Raw genomic sequence first — 20,973 nt, 5'->3', positions numbered from 1 at the left:
TGTTTCAGATAACATTGAGCTAAGGAATTTTTGAATAAACACAAAAAGACAGAGTTCTGGTTTTTAATGGGCCTTAGAAGGAAGAGTTAATTTAAAAATTAAAAATTTCAAAGCTAAAAACAGTACAAACAAACAAAAAAGAAAACAAATTTTCTGGCTGAAATGACCCACTAAATTACAAGTTATATAAACTCTAAAAGACAAAAAAAATTGTGAAATTTAAGAGATCTTAAAGTTTCCAGAGGAAACAAATCAAATTAATAAAGGAACAAGAATAAACTGATACCATTGCCATCACCCACTGCAACACTACTGGTGAATTATAGATAGTTCTGTCTAAATTCTGACTAAAGAATATAGTCATATAAATAAAGAATAAAGAAATAAATCTATATTCACCTTGAATATAGATTCTCAGATGTAAGCATGATAATTGCCCAAGAGGAATGCAAAATGAAGATTAAATTGGATTCCTCTAAAATCCACATTTACTTCCTAACTAACTCCCAAATCTCAGAATGTGGTGCTGTATTTGGAGATGGGGATTTCAAGGAAGAAACTAATTAAATATAACTGGTATCCTTATAAGGAAATATGGGCCAACACCTACACCAAAGGAAGATCATGGGAAGACATAAGAAGACTTGCCTACATGCCGAGGAGTGTGGCCTCAGAGAAACCAGTCCTGTGGAATCATCACCTGCGACACAGCTCGGTCATAGCTGAGGTGCCTTCCATTCTGTAAGGATTTTGAAAAGTCATTACAGACTCTCTCTCAGGAATGTATTCTTGTGCCTGACTTTAAAATGCAACATTAAAAAGTACACAAGAAGCACTGTGGAGCTCCAGTTTTATTGGCTTTATGTGTTGGTGTCCCATTTAACATTAACTACATTAAAAATATTGGTGTCAGCTGGGCGGTGGTGGTGCACGCCTTTAATCCCAGCACTCAGGAGGCAGAGGCAGGTGGATCTCTGTGAGTTCGAGGCCAGCCTGCTCTACAAAGCAAGTTCCAAGAAAGGTGTAAAGCTACACAGAGAAACCCTGTCTCGAAAAACCAATAAACAAACAAATATATATGGAGAGAGAGAGAGAGAGAGAGAGAGAGAGAGACTCAAGTAGACCAGGCTTGCTTTGAACTTGTTATGTGGCTGATAATGGTAACTTGTGATCCTCTGGCTTCCACCTCTCAGATGCTAGAATTACAGTAATGCTGGTATATACAGGTTGAGGACTGAAACACACACACACACACACACACACACACACACACACACACACACACACACGAGACTTTGAAAGCTGCTATCCACAAGAATTCTTAAGATCCTTTGACCTTGCCTTATTTCTCAGATGAACAAGCCATGGTGTTTTCCATGGTAACACAGACCGAGCATATTGGATTTAAAGCAATGCTATGCCCTTCCTTGTGAAATTACCACAAGCCCTAGTCTAAACCATTACTAGTCCATTAATCAATACTTGAGACTTAAAACTTTAGAGAAAACTTTTCTTTCTCAGATAAACAGGCCTCCGATGATTAGCTGATGTCAACCCCACCTCCTGTGCAAGCCTCCTTGAGGAGATTAGCTAAGTGTGTGCCAGACCCCCATCATTTTTATTTTTAGCTCTGAGTTCTCCTCACAAGTGTGGTGACCTGGGTCTCGGAATTCCAGAGGGCTCCCAGGCATGGCTTACGATTCATTTGCAGGTACCATACACTGATTTCCAGAACAGGCAGAGTGTGGGGGAGGGGACTGCAGAAATCGTTTTAAACATAAAACCCTTTACTCTTCTTCTAAGTCCAAGTCTTTGGTCAGAAACTGTACACTTCACAAATGCATCCCTTGGTGCCTTAGGCAAATGGCAATTAAAATAGAACCCAACTAATATTGTTCTCCAGGAGGCTCCCGGCTGGCGTGGGGTGGGGGAGCTGGGGAACACAGCTAAGGGCTTTGGTCACGGGCTATTTTGGGCAGTTGTGTTACTCATGTCTTATTCACCCCCTCCTCTCAGCCCCCCCACAGCCCTCCCCTCAGCAAGCCAAGGCTGGTGACAGCCTCGATATATTTAAAGAGGACAAGAGTCCCCTTACTCAGTTGAGCTGACAGAGACCACACAGGCAGGTAAGTGAATTGAAACAGGCATTTGGGGTGGGGTGGCTGACGACTCGGTGACCAATGGGACCATATAGAGTTCTATAGAGTGGAGGTACGTTTTACAACCAAGCCCCAGCACCCACTCTGGCTGCATATGAGGAGGGTCAAGTTATATACTCGATCCATATGTGGATCTAATAGTTGTTTTAAACTTCCTAAAAGCATGATTAATGTTGGGGGAGGGATTAGGAAGTGTGTGTGTGTGTGTGTGTGTGTGTGTGTGTGTGTGTGTGTGTGTGTGTGGTGGTCTGGTTTTAATTTCCTGGCATCCTAAAAACAAGAAAAGTTGGGAATTCAAGGGAACCTCTCAGACACAGCAATGGGCATGGGATTAATCTGGGTCTCAAGCCACTGTCACAGAGGGATGACTCTAATCCTCTGGGTCGGATGGCAGGAGAGCAGAGGAAAATGGAGTTCAACAGACCAGCACTACTGAACTGTCACGGAAGAAGCAGACGACTGGCTCTAAGGAAGTCCCTGCCCTTGGGGTCTTGGTCTCTTATCCTTCAAGGGCTTGATACAAATATAGTGACATTTTGACATTTTTTTCTAAACTCTAAAGAACTACTCAGTTACAAACAGGTGTCATAGACCCAATAGCACAGAGAAGAGCCTTTCTCAACTCAAACCAGGAAGCTTAGCTGCTCACAAGGTGTGGCTAGATGAATGAGATTCCAGGTTTGTTGCTTTAAAATAGATACACACCAAAGATGTTCAGTGACAGGCATGCTTTTAGCCATTTCAAATGAAACAAAATTGGTCTTAAAAAAAGAAAGAACGACAGTGTGATGCTGGAATCCATTAAAAGCTCTTATTTAGTGGGAAGATGAATTCACTGCCGGTGGCAAGGGCGATTCTCAGTGTTTCCTTCGGGTTTCAGTCAAGGATTTCTTTTTATGTCTAGTGAATGTGGATGAGAAGCATTTTTAAGCAATGACCTGGGCAGAAACACTGTGCAGATCAAAGCAGCCACTTCTTATTTCTGTTCTGACCCTTAGCCAGGGTGAAGAATCCTCCATAGAGGAGCTGGGAGGCCATTGCAGGGGCTTTGTCTCCCTGCAGTGTGATATGTGCAATGCCAGTTAATGGGCCATGTGGACTGGCTCCTATCTCAGAATTGGGGCAGATGGAGGCACAAGCCTTGAAAAAGGGTAGGGGAATGTGGGTAATCTGTGTCTTCCCTCAGTTTACTTAGGAGACTGAGTGTCAAGGGAAATGATATAAGATGAACATGCTACGCTGTTTCCTACAAGACAAAGAGCAGGGGTATCTCACGTAATGAAAACTGTGGCCATCTGCATGAAATTACCACACCTCTCAACTGTAAAAGGCCTCATCATTCATCAACCAGTTGATTACAATGTATGTAGAACTGTTTTGTGTCCAGAACACATGGAGATTTCCCTGATGTGGCTTTGGTTCATTTCTGAACAACTCTCTTTTGTGCTCAGCGTCAGCAGCTCCACTGGTAGGAGGAGCTGTACCTCAGCCAGGGTTTGGTGCCTGCTCCCAGGATGGGCCGACAGGTGCTCTTGTAGCCTGGACACACACACACACACACACACACACACACACACACACACACACACACATGTCTATCAGAGGCAAGAAAGCATGCCGGACAGAGGCTGGACAGGGTGAGAGAAAGCATGGGGACAGCGTAAGAGGAGCAACAGCAGCACCCAACAGGCACACCACAAGAACCTCACCCGGAAAGTGGAGACAGAACCATGCTAGATGCTAATCCTTCACTCTTGGGAACCAGGAGAGAAAAAGAAAAGTGGACATTCATAGCTCTGAATGTCCCTTTGCTCCCCAGCTTTCACTTTTGGAGCAGTAAAATGCAAGGGTGACCACATGACCTGTAGAGGATTTGTGTGGATGGAGTGAGATACAGAGAAGTCCTTCACAATTTTAAGGTGACTGTATGAATAAAGGAAGCCTTCCAGAAAGGGCACAGGGCCTTCTCTGGGTTAGCAAAGATGTCCCGTGAAGTACAGGATGATGACAAAAGTCCAGCAGTCAGAGTGGCTAACAAGCTAGCTAGAAGTGAAGAGATGATTGACATGTTTGTCAAGAGGAAGGATACAGGCCTAGGAGTATCGTTCACAGGAAATACAACCCCAGGCAGGCAGCCTTCCAAGCACAAGCATGCTGCCCAGATGTGTGGGAGTACTTACTGTATAGAGGGTTGGGAGTCATGTCAAAAGGAAATATGATATTGCCTAGGTGATAACAGTTTCCCTCCCAGGGAAGGAAGCAGCAAGGGATGCAGGGATTGTCTAGGAATGGTGAAGTGTGGAGTCTATGGAGAGTTCCACTGAAGGGTATTGCTGGGCACAGCGATCAGTAGCTGATGCTGTTTACCTGCCCTCTTGCCGTCCCAGAATAAGTGTGAGCTTCTTTAGAGTCACAGTAAGTCCTAGAAAAGGTGTTTTAGGGGAAGAAACTAAAGTTCAAGGGACTGCAGCGGTCACACGGTCACATGGCCAGAAAGCAGCAGAGCCAGGTTGTGACCAGGGTACGATGTGGTCTTCAAAGGACAAAGAAGAACCAAGAATGGCTTCCAAGAGCAAAAGTCAGCCATGCTACAGAGATGAGTTCAGAGCAGGGACACTGAGACTGTGCACTACAGTCTGTCACATGTCCACCATGCCTGAGGGCCAACGTTCATGGTAATTTCTAAGCACAGAGTTCTTCCAAGGTTTTGTGAAAGGTGGTGAAGAGGTTTCATATATATACCTGGTCCATAAGATCAGAAGGAAGTCACCCTCCTCTCAGCCACAGGAGCTCTGTGTGGGCATGCTTCTTCCAAAGCCTCAGTGATTGGCAAGGTAAGCTCAAGGAGAGCTTCAGAGAGGTGTGGCAGGAAAGGTGGCTGAAGTCAACTCAGTCAATGGTACAGGCAGCCTGAGATGGGAGCAGACCCCCCTGTCCCTGTGCTGGCCACACATGGGTGGCAAATTGAGATTCTGAAGACTGAGAAACACAGTTGATTTGTGGTCTGAAATGAAGATTCATGGAGAGAGAAAAACAGAGAGCTTTGCTTGCTTTGCAAAAATAGACTTAAAAAGTCTACAGAGCAAACCCCACTAATAAACCATCATAATAATATAAGGGCAATAAAAATGATCAGATCCCTGTGTGCACCAAGAATGAATCTGGAGTGCACTGTTATTGCCTTTAGCCTTCTGGGACAAAAGTGCTCCTTTCGACATGTATAGGGATGTGCTCAGGAATCTGAGCCATATGCCCAGGTCAGACTGTTAGTGATTTGAACGTGGCTTTGGTTCTTTCCAAAGCCTATGCCTTTTCACACTTTGAGGCCTTCCTTGCTGAATTACGAGAGGAGAGGCACTTGCCAGGGGACACTCCTGAGCAGCATTTCTTCGAAGAGAGGCTTCGATCGCTCGCAGTTCAGGTCCTTAAAGTGGTCTCAGGGCTTAAAGGACTCTGCAAGATGCTTTGCTGCACTGCAGCCACATAGATGTCCATTCACACAGGAGATGAAAATCAACAGTGAGAGAGACCTCCAACTCTAGAGGAGCCCTTTCCATGTTTGAACACCACAGATCCCGGGGATGTCCCTTGTGTCACTAAGTTGAACTCCCTGGGACTCCTCTTGTGAATACTTCCTATGCCCCATGAAGAGATGATGGATCTGTCAGATCTCAGTTCCCACCAGATGAGATACTTGGTCACTGGAAGTGCAGGCTCATGTCTGTCTCCTGTTGCAGCAAAAGCTTGCACATAGGTCAAGTTAAATAGCCTTTGAGACATAGCTCTCCCATTTCCTGGCTGTGTGATTTGGTCAAGCTATCTAGCCTTCTGTATGGTTTTTTGCACCCCCAACTAGGGAACAACACATTTTACTGTGTTGGACTGCTGTATCAAGGATAATATATGGAATGTATTGATGTAAACATGAACAGTGGCCGACATGAGTATGTGAACATAGCTTTGGAGTCAGAGTTTTTGGAGCTCCATTCTTATCATGTGATATAGGATAGGGATGTAAATTGCCTAAGTGCACAGTTCCCTATCTGAAAAGATGCTTTCAACAGCAGCTGCCTGGGAGGGTTACTGGTCATGAGTTACTGGTCCAAGGGATGTGCTCTAGAATCTTTTGCTTCATGGCAATGTTTGAGATAGTACTAACTCTAATTATCACAGAGTCCAGTGTTCCTGTGATAACTCTGTCTTAGCCAGTGTTGATAGTTCAACTCATCATGTGGAGGCTTCTCTTAGGAGTATCAGGTGGGTCAACAGTGAGCTGAAGATGTTTGCTGAGCTTCTGGAGGTCTCTCTCTAAATCTTGGCTTACGCATCTCTCCCAGATCTTTAAATGGGTCTCTAAGAAGGAACACACTCACTAAGTGGCTGTTTTGTCTATTTCATTTTGCCCTAAAATGTCATCTTTCAGTCTTATATTTGCAGGGGATGAGTAGAAAGAGAAAGAAACAGAGAAAAAGGAAGGAGAAGGAGGAAGGGAAGAAGAAAGGGAGTGAGGAATAAAATTTGGAGGACTGCCCAATGAACAATTTGTCTTTGTTTTAGAAAATTCAGATGAAGCATGACAGTTTAGAGTGGTGGCAGATTCAATTAAAACTTACATTTTATAACTGAGTACTGTACAGTTTACAGAGTGTGTAGCAGGTTGTGAATTGAAGCAATTCTCTGAGCAGTTCCCAAAGAGCTCTCACTTCAGAAAGGACACTAAAGGTCAGAGAGGTTAATGGTTTTGCTGGACCCCACTGCTTTGGAGAGGTTAGAAAGGACTAGATTGTAGGCCCGGATCTGATCCCACTGACCCACTCTAGAGAACTGCCACTTTAGAGGCAATTCTCGTTCACAAAGCCGTTATTTAAGAAGCCCATTCAAGGCCACCTCTCAGTGGGATTGGGGTAACCAAGATGGTCCAGTCTGCTCCCAGCTGGTACAGCAGGCCTCACTTTCTACCTCATCCTTTCAAATTCTTGTCTCCCTTTCGACCCTGACCTATGACTTGCCTGTGACAACAGCAACCTCAAGAATAGTTCCAGAAAGCAGTGCCAGGTGGTGTGATAGTGACCCAGGTGATAAACAGTGCTGACTGACAGGCAAGCCTATATTTGGTGCCCTACCTTCAATGACCCTTGCCAGTTCCAAGCAACACTGATAAACAAATGGCCCATCTCTTGGCATTGTGCCAAGGTAAATGCTCATCTGGATCCCAGCTCTGGGTGTTGAAACACAGCTATTCCAAAGCAATGCAGAAGCCAAAAAGGCCATCTGGAAGCCAGGTCCTAAATGTACTTTCAATCAAAGCGACTCAAAGAGCACATTGGTGGTGCTTGACTAGCCTGTAAAAAAGAAAAGAACCGCATTTGCCTTGGGATAGCTCAGTACTGCTTTAAATTGCCACCATATTCCCATGACCTTCACGAGGGTCCTGTGCACAAGAAGTTACTAACATTTATTTTTCTCAAGTTCAAGTGATAAATGACAACCAGAGCCCATGCTTTCAGGTTCAGGACATAGTGTGATCTCTCTACCTTTTGGCCTGTGAGCATTGGAAGAGGAAATCAAAGACAGTTTTCTTGTATAGTTTCCATTGCTGTGTTCCCGTCTTCAGGAATGGAATGTACATCTATTAAGTGAATCTTTATGTGTTTCTATTTTGGGTTTTGAGTCCTGATGTATGTAAGGCGTAAAGTCATGATCACTTACGAACAAGCTTGTTGAGATGCATTAGCCGGTGAGGAGGTCTTATATGCAATTTTACCCTCCTTCTGAAAAGTACGCTGAGGCAAATGCATAAGAATATTTATACTTTTCTAGGAGGCATATCAGTCTCCCATGAAACTTGCTGGTCATGCCGGTAAACTCACCGGCAATATGAAATAAGAAATCTGACCTGACATTGTCTGCACTGAAAGTTTCCATGTCATTAATTCCACAAGGGTCACTGTCAAGTTCTCAGATGAAACATATTACATTTTTTCTTGTTTGTATTATGTTGAAACCTGGGATCAGAACAAACATGAATACAATTATGTGATTCCACTCTTTTCTAGAAAATGCGTTACCTTTCATACTTGAAGGATGGATCCAGGAAAAATAAATTAGCTAAGAAATTACCCTAGTTGCTTGCTTTCTATGTAGCCATCTTGGCTGAAAATGAGTATGTCAGAAAATTTTCAAAATTCATTCCAACTCAAGAGTCTACCATTTCAATGGAGTCCAGTAGAACTACTTAGGCTCTTTTTGGAGATATGAAGATATTGTGGCTTTTTGCTAATTCTTAAAGCAACCTGAAATGTCCTTCTGTTTTCTTGTTTGTTTGTTTGTTTGTTTTCTGTATCTGCTGGCCTCTTGGTCACCCTTACAAACCATCTGAATGTGATCTCTTCTGCATTTGCTGCTGTTCTCTCTTCTGAGTTACCCTAGCACTCCAGTCCAAGGTGTTCTGGCTCCTGCCTGCTTTTCCCGGTGTGGGCTTCTCAATGCCAGGGACACCACCCTCTTATTCTTCTATATTCCCTCCTGGACCCACCGCTTAGGACCTAGCACAGTACACCAGCCAGGCAGGTAGTAAGCACTCGGTGAGCGAATGAGTGAGTACAGACTTGATTGCAACAGGTTCATCTCACTCTTTCCACTCCACCGAATAAACTGAATGGCAGAATAGAAACTTCTACGAAATGTTTCTTGTTTTGAAGTTGTTTCCTAAAATTTTTCTAAATGGAGAAGACACCAAGAGGAAGTATGGGGTATTTAAAATGACTTCTACAAGGAAAGACATCTCAGAGATGCTCAGATTGGGACATACCCTTCAGCCCAGTGTCAGGTTCAGTGGTCTGTTTTCTGTTTACTTTCTGTTTCTTAGCAAACACTGTCAGTGTTGTGAGACTGTGACACAACCCGGAGAGCTGACCCAAGAGGGCTTAGTGGTAATCACAACTATTACAAGAAGGAACTGTCTTCCCAGAAATGAGAGAGAAGGCCAGAACTGCCTCTTAGAGTGGCCTGATGGCACTTAGTATCCATGATACCACGACACACCACATTTCCATGAAGCCAAAGGATCCTGGGGAAAATCCAGTGCCTTGGGCAGATGGTAGGCTTCAGAAGTCTACTGAATATCAACAGCTTAGTTCAGCTTTGTTCTAATCAAACTGAAAATTGGGGTCACACTTACAGGTCCATGAAAATTATGGCTCACCGCTCCCTTTATTAGCATCTCTTAAACATCATCCTCCCAGTGAAAAAACTGAGAGAGGACAGGCACGGCTGTAGACAGAATGTTTCAAAGGTGCAGCAGACAGGTCAGTGCCATCTCCCACTGAGCCCTGCGAGCTCTGAAGTCCCTTCCCACACACGGAATCTTCTGGTTTCCTAAACGACAATGTGACACCCCAGAGAAAAGTGTTGCGTGGTGAGGTAGAGAACGTGTTGGGGGCAGCTGAGAGCACAGTCTATCTTCCCAGATGGCTGAGCTACAATGGTGCTGACCTATGTGCCTGACCATGACATTCTTCAACAACAGACATGAGAAGCAACACTTGAGAAGAGAATTTACATATCATATATGTATTTATGATCATATATATATTTGCCAGCGGGGCAAGCCTAGACTGTAAGCATTTGCACCATCAACACTGCCTGCTCTGAGGCACACCAATCCATAACCTTCACTGTATTGCCATCTAAGGGAGACAGACAAGAATATGTCATGTTCAGAAGCTAATCCCACTTCTGATAAGATAACTTCCAAACTTCAGATGACAAAAAAAATATTAGAATACAATTTTATATACATAAAACTAGCCATCTATTCCTTCCAGGAAGCCTGTGAAATACTCAAGGACAGATATTGCTGAAATTTAACAGAAAAGGGAACTAAGCTGACTCAATAAACAGATGCCTCAAAGCCTCCAATATCTGAGCTCCTTGTAGAAGGTAGCCATTTGCTGACTGAGTGAATGAGTGAGTGATAGAATGAATCAGGCTGTTCCCCAGGCCTCAGACCACTGGATTTCTAGATTAGTTTACCCTCGATGCCATCTAAACCTAGGGCATTTGCTTTGTATCCTCTTAGATTGACCTTGGCCAGAGTCTTCACCATGCCAAACTGGGGAGGAGGCGCAAAATGTGGAGCCTGTGAAAAGACAGTTTACCACGCAGAAGAAATCCAGTGTAATGGGAGGAGCTTCCACAAGACCTGCTTCCACTGCAGTGAGTTGGACAGTCCCCCAGGGGGATTACTGGCACCACAAAGGGGGAGATCTGAGTTCTCATAGAATCCCAATAGTGTCAGTGATTCTCACAGTGGGTCAGCATAGCAGGAATTTGTGAGAAATACTGACTGTGGGCACAGTGCTCCCTTGAACACTTTCTCTAGCCATGCACCAGCTCAAAGGCGGTTTCACGGGCTCAAAGTCAGGACAAGCAGACATGGCCCTGCTCTCTGTGACATTTGCAAAGTATGACTTGGCAGAGGAAGGAAACCAGCAGTTGTCTGGAGCCAAACTAGATTTGGCATTTTGTGTGGCCCTGGTCAGCCGTCACTGAAGCCAGCTGTGACTAGTACTCCCTAAGAAAGGACTTGGGTCAGGCAGTGGGCAGCACATGTCAGGCTGAGGCATCAGCACTCCATGAAGGAACTCTTTAGCATCAGCTGCCAGACAGAATGACAAATGCCCAAACTGAGGGAGCTCTGGGCTTCTGTCACCTACCCGAGGGTCTGTCATGTGACTTTGGTCAAGTCATTGCTTATCTCTAGGCCCAGGTGGTATGTACCTACAACACAATGAGGGCTAAATCCTGCACCTTCAGACTCCCCTTCCAGTGCTCCTTGACAACACATTCTGTGTTTTCCTAGTATTCAGTCCTTTTCTGGGAGAAATGGGCCATGGCTTTGAGATGGCCACCCACCTTCTCTGCTTCTAGGCCAAAACAAAATGGCTTACAGATCTGCTCTGTTCAGTATCTGTTATCCTGGCTCTGGCAGGATCTGTTAGCTGGCTCAGTTCTCACCCTTGTGCCCCACCCTAGTGACTGTGAGGTATCTATTGACATAGCTCCAAATGAACTGCAATGCCCAGGTTCTAAATGGTAGGGTCCAGAGAAACATACTCCAATTGTATCTGCCAGAAATAGTGGCATGCTATGTCCTCAGCTGCAGTTCCATGGTCCTTCCTTTCCTCAGCAAACATATTTATAGAGGAAAGAGGATTGTTCTGGGTGAGTAGGTTGACAAACCTACTGATGCTTTGGATTTTAATGATGGGTAATTGTCTTTTAAGTCTCCTTACATATCTCTCATATTCACCATTGTTCACTTATGACTACCTAGAACTTTTTATCCATTCCACAAATCTTTGGTGTTTCTCTAAAAAAAAGCTAGTATTCTTTAAAGTTAATAGAATTGGAAAAAACACTGGAACTAACAAAAAGTAAGTGTTGAGTCTAGACTTTTTCATTAACTAACTGTGTAACTGTGGGAAGTTGGTTTACCATGGTGTGCTTCATCTCTCTATCCATAAGATGAAGACGGATTTGTTATAGTAGAAGACTGGGGTCCAACACCTGGAAATCCAGCCTTCCAGGCTTTGTCCTGCTTTTATTAACTTTGATGCTATGTAGGAATTGGAGTGGATGGAATCATCCCACTCGGGGGTTGTCTTGATTCCCCAGTAAACGATGCTGGCAGTGCTCAGTGGAGCCACAGGAGAAGAGTTTGGACACTTGGTAGCATACCCCATTTGATCCAGCCCATGGGTGGGATGAGAGCGTAGTAGTGTGGACTTCAGCTGTGTGATTGGGGGCCTCTCGGGGTGTGTGTGTGTGCACTTTTCTGTATTCTCTCAAGAGACTTCCCAGATTCCACTCTGTAGTTGGAGAGCTTCTCTCCAGGTTCCACTAAGCCCCAGCAGTCCAGTAGCCCACTTATAAAATAAACACACAGACATTTATATTATTTAAACTGTTTGGCCATTAGCTCAGGCCTACCATTGTCTAGCTCTTACTCTTATATTTAGCCCATTTCTATTAATCTATACTTTGCCACGTGGCTCATGGCTTACTAGTACCTTACATGTTCCTTGTCATGATGGCATCTTTCTTCCCAGTCTTCTACTTCCCACAATTCTCCTCTTCCTTGTCCCGCCTATCCTATCCTTCCTGCCTGGCTACTGGCCAATTAGCACTTTATTTATTTTAACCAATCAGAGCAACACATTTGACATACAGAACATCCCACAGCACTTCCCCTTTTCTTTTTTTTTTAAAAAGCAAGGTTTTAACTTTCATATAGTAAAATTTTAGATAATAAAACAATTATCAAGCAAGAATTACAGTTACAATATTAAAGAAGATATCCTATCTATTTTATATTTTGTGAGTCTAAGGTTTTATATCTAACTTATCTTTTATCATAACTGAGGAAATTATAACTATCTAGTTTTTAACCATATCAAAGGCCTCAGAAGGATATAATATTACCTGAGAACCAGGAGAAAGATGCAAGCATTTTTTGGGAGTCTTGCAGGGTAGACAGAGACACCTGGCAGTCTGGACAGTCACCTAATGTTCCTTTGTAAAGTTGGGGCATTTGTCTTCATCCCACAGGGCTAGAGTCTCTCGGTCACTTCTCTCAGTGTCCTGTAGAATGTCTGGCAGTTTCCTCTGCGAAGCAGGAACCTGAAGGACCATTTTGTCAAGCAAAGTTTAGTGGTCACCTTTCTATGGGTCCTGTACATCCAGTCAATCAAGTAGTCCAGGCAAGAACAGTTTCTTGTCCAAATGGCTATTTTTGTCAAGGTGAAGATAAACTCCATATGAAGTGTCTTTAATGCCCATCCTCCTCTCTGAAGTAAATTGGTGCTGCCAGGAGCAGACATGTCTCACTGTCCAGAAAGTCTAAATTTTAAAAGTATTTTAAATGCCATATTCTGTAGACCTTTGAAGTGTTTGAAGATTACCTGTCTATCTGAAATATCTCTGTGTATACCTAGAAGATTTAACTAACATGGCTATGAGTATGATTATCATAGATGACCAGTTATTAATCTATTTTTAATTATCCATTATAATTTTAAATTAGCTGTACAAACACAATACCTTAAATAAGAGTAGAAATATACACATAGTATAACAAAATTAACTTTAAGTTTGTATCAATAGACTAAAATCTATACCAATATAAAACATTTTAAATGAGTTGTTGCTCTTTAGAAGTAAGTTCATTAACCTACCCTTTCATCCTATCATATCTATATCATATCCCCTTTTTATCTTTAGAAAGAGATTGTATTTATAATCAATCTGTTTTAAATAAAAATACTGGTGACTTCCATTCACATGCTAATGCGCACACACACACACACACACACACACACACACACACACTGAATAAAACATAATATATATTTCTAAAAAGCTCTTTGGAGGCCAGACTTGGCCAGGCATTGTGAGGTACTCTTCATAAGCTTTCATGGAGAGCTGAGAGTGAGAACTAAGTAATTCACAGGAACAGAGGTCAGCTATAGCTCTGGAACTCACTGCTGTAGAACAGAAAGCCACTGATCTCTAATGACAAGGAAATTCCACCCAGTCAGCCACTCACCCAACATTTGCAGACATGGCCCTCTGTCATGGTCTGGAGATATCAAGGTAGATCAGTTCCTCTCCTCTGTGAGCAGCTTTGGAGGGTGCTAACTGATGGCAAGAGGGCAGATTTGGGTGGGTACTTGCCTTTTATGTTCCTGTGTAAGGCATTTCCCAAAATTGTTATTCAAAGAAAAACTTGTTCTTTAATCAAAGCCTTTTAAAGTCTCTCATGCTATTGGACATTCTCTCAATGACTTAAATTTTTTTTATTAGCAAAGAATTTTTAACCTATAGATACTTGAATAAATTCTCTCTCATATGCCTGTCTTCCAAGCTCCACATCCATTAGCCTCTGGCCCATCCTTCTTAATTTGTCATCTTCTTCTTTTATGCCTGTTTTAATTATTCTTTTTTCAACAACAGAATGCCATTTCAGAAAGGCATATTAACCTGCCATAATCCCATCCATGCTAGGTTGCTTATAAAGATCACTTGGTGGAACTGTTTTATTTTGTTTTTTAAAGAAACAAATAAATTGAATGTACATGTTTTATTATTTCTGAAGTTATGATCTCACTCCACAATTATTACTATAAATAGTTAATGGTCATTATTGTAAAGCACTGTAGTGTTTTGTTAGGTTGTGGAAATTCTTTACATTTTACAGCTCCCTTCATGCTATGGCAGATAATAAGCTCTCTGTGTTGAGATCATTTTCATGCTGTAGCCTCCTGGTCAGGAGCCAAACAAGGACTGCCTGTCAAGGACTCAGACACAGATCTAAGTGAACATGAGCTGTTCAGGGCAGCTAGCTACAATCAGCTGTCCCAAAAGTGAGTGGCTTGGATGAGGATGCCAAGAAAGAATGGGATCTCTAAGTTTCTATGAGATTAGGAAGAAGAACATTTCCAATATATCCTTCACATGTATTATTAAATATTATATGACGATTTGACACTTTCACTTACATCTTTAAAAGTCCCATCCTCAGGATTGCCCACGTAATTCAGCAGTAAAGAGCTTGGTTGGAATGCCTGAGGCCCTAGGTTAAATTCCACCACCACCACCACCACCACCACCACCACCACCACCACCACCACCATCACCACCACCCACACAGCCTTTTCAAGTTTAAAAAACAACTCTTTCTGTAATCTTTAGCTTTGGGTTTAGTTACCTTATATTTGGAGACAAATGACATAAGGTACATAATATATAGTGGCAAGGCAGCTTGAGCCAATGGGAGACTAGAGGGGACCAGTGAGTCACGTGTGTCCCTTCTGCCCCATCCCTGATTCCAGAACTGGACACAATATCCCAGCACTCTGGAGGCAGAGGCAGGTGGATCTCTATGAGGTCTACAGAGCTAGTTTTAGGACAGCCAAGGAGAAACTGACTTAAAAACCCAAAACAAACAAGAAAGAAAAAGGACAGAAAGGAAAAAAGAAAGAAAGAAAGAAAGAGGGGGGAGGGAGGGAGGAAGGAAGGAAGGAAGGAAGGAAGGAAGGAAGGAGAGCTTGATGGACACAGAAACTGCTCCGATAAGACTAAAATATAAGCAAGCTGCCCCAACCCCACGACTTCCCTGATGTCGATCAGCAGGATTCATTATCATTAGCTGGCCAGGAACACTGTTGCTAGCAGGTCCAGACTACACACTCGGTTGCAATGCTGACTTTTAATCCCCTTTCCAGCTGCTTATACCAAATACACCACGTCTCTTCTCTGTGCCCCTTTCCTCATCTGCAACATCAGGACTCTCTTGGGAGTAACTCAGAACAGATGCTCTGGATGTGCCAGAATCACAGATGTGTTCTTGGCCTGGGGCTCTGAACACAGTATTGGGTACAGAAGTGGGGAGATCAACTTTAACTCCTTGACTCCTCCTCTCCTCTGCAGTGGCCTGCAGGAAGGCTCTGGACAGCACCACAGTGGCAGCTCATGAGTCAGAGATCTACTGTAAGGTCTGCTATGGGCGCAGATATGGCCCCAAGGGGATTGGGTTTGGACAGGGTGCTGGCTGCCTCAGCACGGACACCGGCGAGCACCTCGGCCTGCAGTTCCAACAGTAAGTTATTGCCATGCTTCTTTCCTCCCTACTAGTCTCCAATTATCAAGACAGTTCATTCCGTTCCCATGGCAACATTTTCTGGAAGTGGGAGAATGGACTCTATTGTTGACTTGCCAACAATAGGAATACTCACTCTGACCAAGTCCTAACAATGTGTTGTCTCTCTGAAGACTTTAAATTACCTGCTTTTCTAAAGGGCAATTACTTTTACATGATGGTTCTTGGTTTGCATGGCAAGGGAAAACCCAGACTGTATAGATGCTCCATTATTTGACCTTTGCAAACTGCATGCAGACTCTTTCTTCTCCTTTGACAGCTTCTGTGCAAATCACATAAACCCAGTGGGAAAGCCATAGTCATTCAGTGTGCTTGTCATTAAAGACTTCTCTCTTAGGTTGTAAGATGAGTAATGCCTGCAGTGCAAAAGGAAGAAGGTTCTGGAGCTGAGCCCCAGGAAAAACCATCAATCATGATGATTTTGTGGGCCTCCTTGGCTGCCTGCTGCCATACCCATACAGTGCTGATGTCCCCCAACACAATGGCCACTGCCAGCTCAATTCACTCCCCTGGTTTTACTGTTGACCATCACTGACCACTAGCCAGAATTGAACAGTCTGAGGGTGACTGGTCCACTGCTGCTGTCTGGCAGGCTGGTATCTGTCTGGGCTTAGCGCTGTGCTGATTGGTCAGAAAGAGCTAGCTGAACTGAGTAAGGACCTCAGAGAGCAGTTTGTCATCTGGTCCCTTAGGAAGAGAGCCTGGAAAAGGCAAGGGACGTGTGCTCACATGTGACCTAGAAGCCTTCTCTTGATTTATTTTTTATTATCACTCTCTATCCTAGCTAGTGACCTTCTGTCAAAGACAATGAGGTGATGGCAACTGCATGTTCTGTCTTGCATTATCCAAAGCCTACTTTCTGACGTTGGGAAAACAGTGAAAAGCCTTTGGAGACCTGGATTTCTTCTCATCTCCACCAGCCAGGAGATGCCTAGTCTTGTTACTGTCTGCTCCTCCCTCTCTTCCTACTGTCTCTATCTACTTTAAACACTGGTGGGGCTCAAGAGATACCACCTATGAGGGATTATCAAAGACTAAAAAATGCAAGGAGCTGAGTCTTTGCCTCTGTTTTGGACACTGTTCTCAAGGGCACGGGTGACTTTGGGAAAAGTATGCATCATCCTGTCCTATAATTTTCACCACTCAGATAACCAGCTGGCTTCACGATAGTACAAAACAAATCTAAGGAAAAAAAACAAACTAGTGACAATAGTGATGACAACACAAGGACATGTACGGAACACTCCATAAAGCGTGAAAGGAAAGACAGGGAACCGCTAGAGCTACCACACATTAGCCCATCCACACCAACAGGTGCTGTCTTCAGAGCCGTAACACAGCCATCATACTTAACCTTCTCAGCAGCTGAGGCAGACCCCATGATTATGCCCACTTGTAGAAGAAGAGCTAGAGGCACAGTGGAGTGAGGTACATCAGGAGAGACATGATTTTCAAACGGTGTGCCAAGGCCAGTCTTCTTTCCATTTATGCTTCCACCAGATCCCCAAAGCCAGCGCGCGCAGCCACCACGAGCAACCCTTCCAAGTTCTCTGCAAAGTTTGGAGAATCAGAGAAGTGTCCGCGATGTGGGAAATCAGTGTACGCTGCTGAGAAGGTCATGGGAGGTGGTAAGGTAAAGACATCTGGGTGAGCCAAATAGCAGCCTCTCATCTCATGGAGAAATGAAATCCGTGGGGGCCGTGGGTGGGGGCCAGACCATTTATTCTTCTTAGCTCCCACAACCTGTTTAGAAGCTACATATGCTCCCTGCCCCCCATTTCCCAATTTTGTGACTGTTATGTAGTGCCTCTTGAGAACTACAACTAGTGAGTTTGTCACAATAGGAACGTACTGTACTGGGGAGACGGGATGTCGCTTAGCTTCATGGAGTCAAAGGTGCACAGTCTCTCTTCCTCTTCCTCCCATGCTGGTATATCTCATTCCTCTAGAGGTGACAGCCCATCACCCCTGAGTAACTCAACCTGATTCTGCTATCACACACTTGTACATATCCTGGCTCAGGGGAAAGTCATCAAGTGTGCACAGAAATGTGCACTGTCCTGAGAATTCTGCTTCAAGCCCCAAGCCAGGGTGTTCACCAAAGGAACTGGACCTTGGGAAAGAAAAATTGTGTAAGAAGGAAAGACTTAAAGGGCTTGAAGCTTAGGGCTGTCCCCACATGAAGACCAGCCATTTGCAGACATACAAGAAACCCCAGACGGTGCTTGGCAGACAATGATGTGCAGGAGAGAGGTGACCTACTGGAAGCCACGCCATACTCCTCTCTGCCATCATAGTTACAGAGAGTAAAAACAAGCGCATGCCCAGATAATTGCCTAGTTCCTCCCCTTTCACTTTCTTGAACTTTATATGTAATATTGTATATGTAACACTACCATTGCCTCATGGGCAAGTCTGTCGTGACCAGTTTGTCTCCTGGATCTTGTCACTCTGAGGAAGCTCTTTCCTACCGAGTTTATTTTAAAGAAACACACGTGCAAATTATCATTATAAATCCATGAGCAGTGTTCTAAGGATTGCTGGTCAAAGCCATTGCATCACATTTTCTTGAACCCCCTGGCATTATTAGTTGAGGCTCTTCTTCATAAGAGAAAGACCAGGACAGTAGCACTGCTTTGCATGCTGCTAGTCGGTGTACTTGAAGTGCAACTACAATTCGATGCTTTGATGCTTGCCTCCCTGATAAATAACTCTCTTGTGACTCCCAGCCTTGGCACAAGACCTGCTTCCGCTGCGCCATCTGTGGGAAGAGTCTGGAGTCCACAAATGTCACAGACAAGGATGGGGAGCTTTATTGCAAAGGTAAGTGGCTGCAGAGACTTTCTTGAAACTTGGTTTTCCAAGGGCCTGAGGGGAAGGGAAGCTGAGGGGAAGAGGCCTGCCTATGTCTGTCAGGGGTCAGGCTGCTCAGCTTGGCAGTTTGGGCCCTTGGAAGGAAGCAAAACTGCCCAGTGGAAGTGGTACAGCCACTGGCCCCAGCTCGGGACTTGGAGACTGCAGGTACCTGGAAGGGAGATAAGGAAGAACTGTGTAACTCAAGCATCTCTCTTCATGTGGGAGGCAGATAGGGTGTCTGTCTGAGGGAAAGATCATCCTGGCCTCATCTGTATGCCTCCGTCTCTCCAACAATCTTCCCACCCTCCTGACATTTGCTTCCGATGTCACAAGCCACTTAGCAAGCACAGGGACAGAACTGTCTTTTGTCCTGATCCTCCCAGCTCTGCCCTAAACCGCTTCCATAATCCCTTGGTTATGTGTAGGGATGATGAGGCCCAGCTCCCACCTGACACCAAGAAAAGGAAGGACACACTAGGGAGCAAAGGCAGTATGTCCTCAACCCTACAGCATCTCTAAGACATATTCTGGAGTTCAGAGGAACATCATCACCTAATAAAGGCATTCAAGAAGCTTCAAATGAATATGGTGGAGAGAGAGGAGGGAGTTGGGAGGTGGTAGCTTAAAGAGGGATTGCTAATTGAGACTAGGTACCAGGTGTGGCAGCACATAACTGTAATAATCCCCACACCTCTAGGCATGGTGGCACATGCCTTTAATCTCAGCACTCAGGAGGCAGAGGCAGGAGAATCTCTGAGTTTGAGGCCAGCCTGGTTTACAAAATGAATTCCAGGACAGCCAGGACTACATAGAGAAACCCTGCCTTGAAACAACAACAACAAACCAAACCCAACAAAAACCAAACCAAAACCAAAATCCCACACCTGGCAGGCAGAAGCAAGCAGACAGCAAATTCAAGGCCAGGATGGGTTTTAGGACTGTCTCAAACAGACCCAAAGACCATAGCATGCCACAACTTTCCCCATGATGACACAGGATGGGAATTCATTTGCTGTCTGACAGGCCATAAGGCCATAAAATTTTGCTGCAGCCATAAAAGACCCAACATGTAAAAAAAAGTTTCAAAGTGAGAAACATAAATAAAAAAGTGGAGTATAGTGGAGAATGTCCTCAGTGCAGCAGCATCTGCAGAGGAGGGCACCAGTGGGGGTGATTCTGAAGACACAGCCCTCTGGGCTTGAAGGGTGATGTGGGCTTGGGAGGGGGCATTCCATGAACAGGGAACAGCAACAGGAAGGACTGGTCAGTACTCTGCAGGAACCGCAAGCACTTCCAAGTGCCTGGTGCATATGGCAGGGGGAGCCCTGGGCAGCAGCCTGGTGGAAGGCCGGACAGGCAATTAGAGTTGGCTTTTGTGGACAATCGCGTAAGTGTCAATAACACTGTGAAGGACAAAGATGTATAAACGAAGATTATCAGCAAATCTAAGTACAGCTTTGTTTCTTTAAAAGTTAACTTTACCCAAAGACTACTACTGGCAAGTAAAAAGGATGATGTTTAGGGAGGACCTAAAATAGCAATGCTAATCAATATATTCTCTCTCATCTTCTGGTTCACAGTTTGCTATGCCAAAAATTTTGGCCCCACAGGCATAGGGTTTGGCGGCCTTACACAGCAAGTGGAAAAGAAAGAGTGAACTGGTGTGCATTCTCACAACCCTGCCCGCCACCAACAGTGCCAAGTAATCCCACAGATGCAGAATTTGCCCCAAACAGCCTCCTTTGTAGCTGGACAGTTGTTCTCTTCAGGAGCAGTCATAGGCTGCACCGAAGTTACAAGAGACGTGTGGAAAAAAACACCAGGAATGATGCTTCATTATTAACTATTCTTTGGGGCGGGAGAGGCAATAAATGTTTTAGTGGTACTGTGTCTGTCTTCTTTGCAGAGAGTGGGAGGCTTTAAAGAGAGAGAGAACTAGATTTAAAAACTAGCTGCAGAGGATGAATTTCTGTATCAGCCATGAAAAGAGACGGGAAAAGAGGTAAAGGAAGAAGTATCCCAGTGTCTCTTCCGGAGCATCCCCCTCATCATTGAGAGTAGAGAAGAAAACAGGAGGCCCGAGGAAACAGAGAACACGAAAGCAATTCTAAGAAGAAAACCAAAATAAAATAAATGGAAGGTTGATCCTTTTGTCCTATCATGGGCTTTGCAAACCTATGGAAACTGGAAAATAAAAACAAAGCTTGGCATATGGTTACAAATGACGGGAGGATTATC

The 20,973-nt window shown here is 44.2% G+C and overlaps 1 protein-coding gene across 2 annotated transcripts; it reads left to right on the top strand.

Moving 5' to 3' along the window:
• Nucleotides 1–2,082: 2,082 nt before the first annotated feature.
• On the top strand, nt 2,083–20,621 carry Csrp3 (cysteine and glycine rich protein 3). 2 transcript variants are annotated; one of them, XM_036175178.1, is made up of 6 exons: nt 2,083–2,130; nt 10,240–10,376; nt 15,651–15,819; nt 17,380–17,512; nt 18,609–18,702; nt 20,316–20,621. In XM_036175178.1, the coding sequence occupies exons 2-6, from the start codon at nt 10,265–10,267 to the stop codon at nt 20,390–20,392; spliced, it is 585 nt and encodes a 194-aa protein (XP_036031071.1). In that variant the 5' UTR covers nt 2,083–2,130; nt 10,240–10,264; the 3' UTR covers nt 20,393–20,621. The 2 variants fall into 2 exon arrangements, with proteins under 2 accessions (XP_036031071.1, XP_036031080.1); XM_036175187.1 differs by having other exon boundaries at nt 2,104–2,126; nt 20,316–20,392.
• Nucleotides 20,622–20,973: the final 352 nt, after the last annotated feature.

The sequence above is a fragment of the Onychomys torridus genome, chromosome 1 (genome assembly GCF_903995425.1).
Source record: "Onychomys torridus chromosome 1, mOncTor1.1, whole genome shotgun sequence".
In the NCBI taxonomy this organism is placed as follows: Eukaryota; Metazoa; Chordata; class Mammalia; order Rodentia; family Cricetidae; genus Onychomys; species Onychomys torridus.
This window is presented reverse-complemented; position numbering and strand designations above follow the sequence as displayed.

Excerpts from the sequence above, each read along its gene's own strand:
- Csrp3 (XM_036175178.1), top strand. The coding sequence starts at position 10,265 with ATGCCAAACTGGGGAGGAGGCGCAAAATGTGGAGCCTGTGAAAAGACA. Across the intron at positions 10,377-15,650 it reads CAAGACCTGCTTCCACTGCA|TGGCCTGCAGGAAGGCTCTG; the intron begins GTGAGTTGGACA and ends TCTCCTCTGCAG. Across the intron at positions 18,703-20,315 it reads TGGGGAGCTTTATTGCAAAG|TTTGCTATGCCAAAAATTTT; the intron begins GTAAGTGGCTGC and ends TCTGGTTCACAG.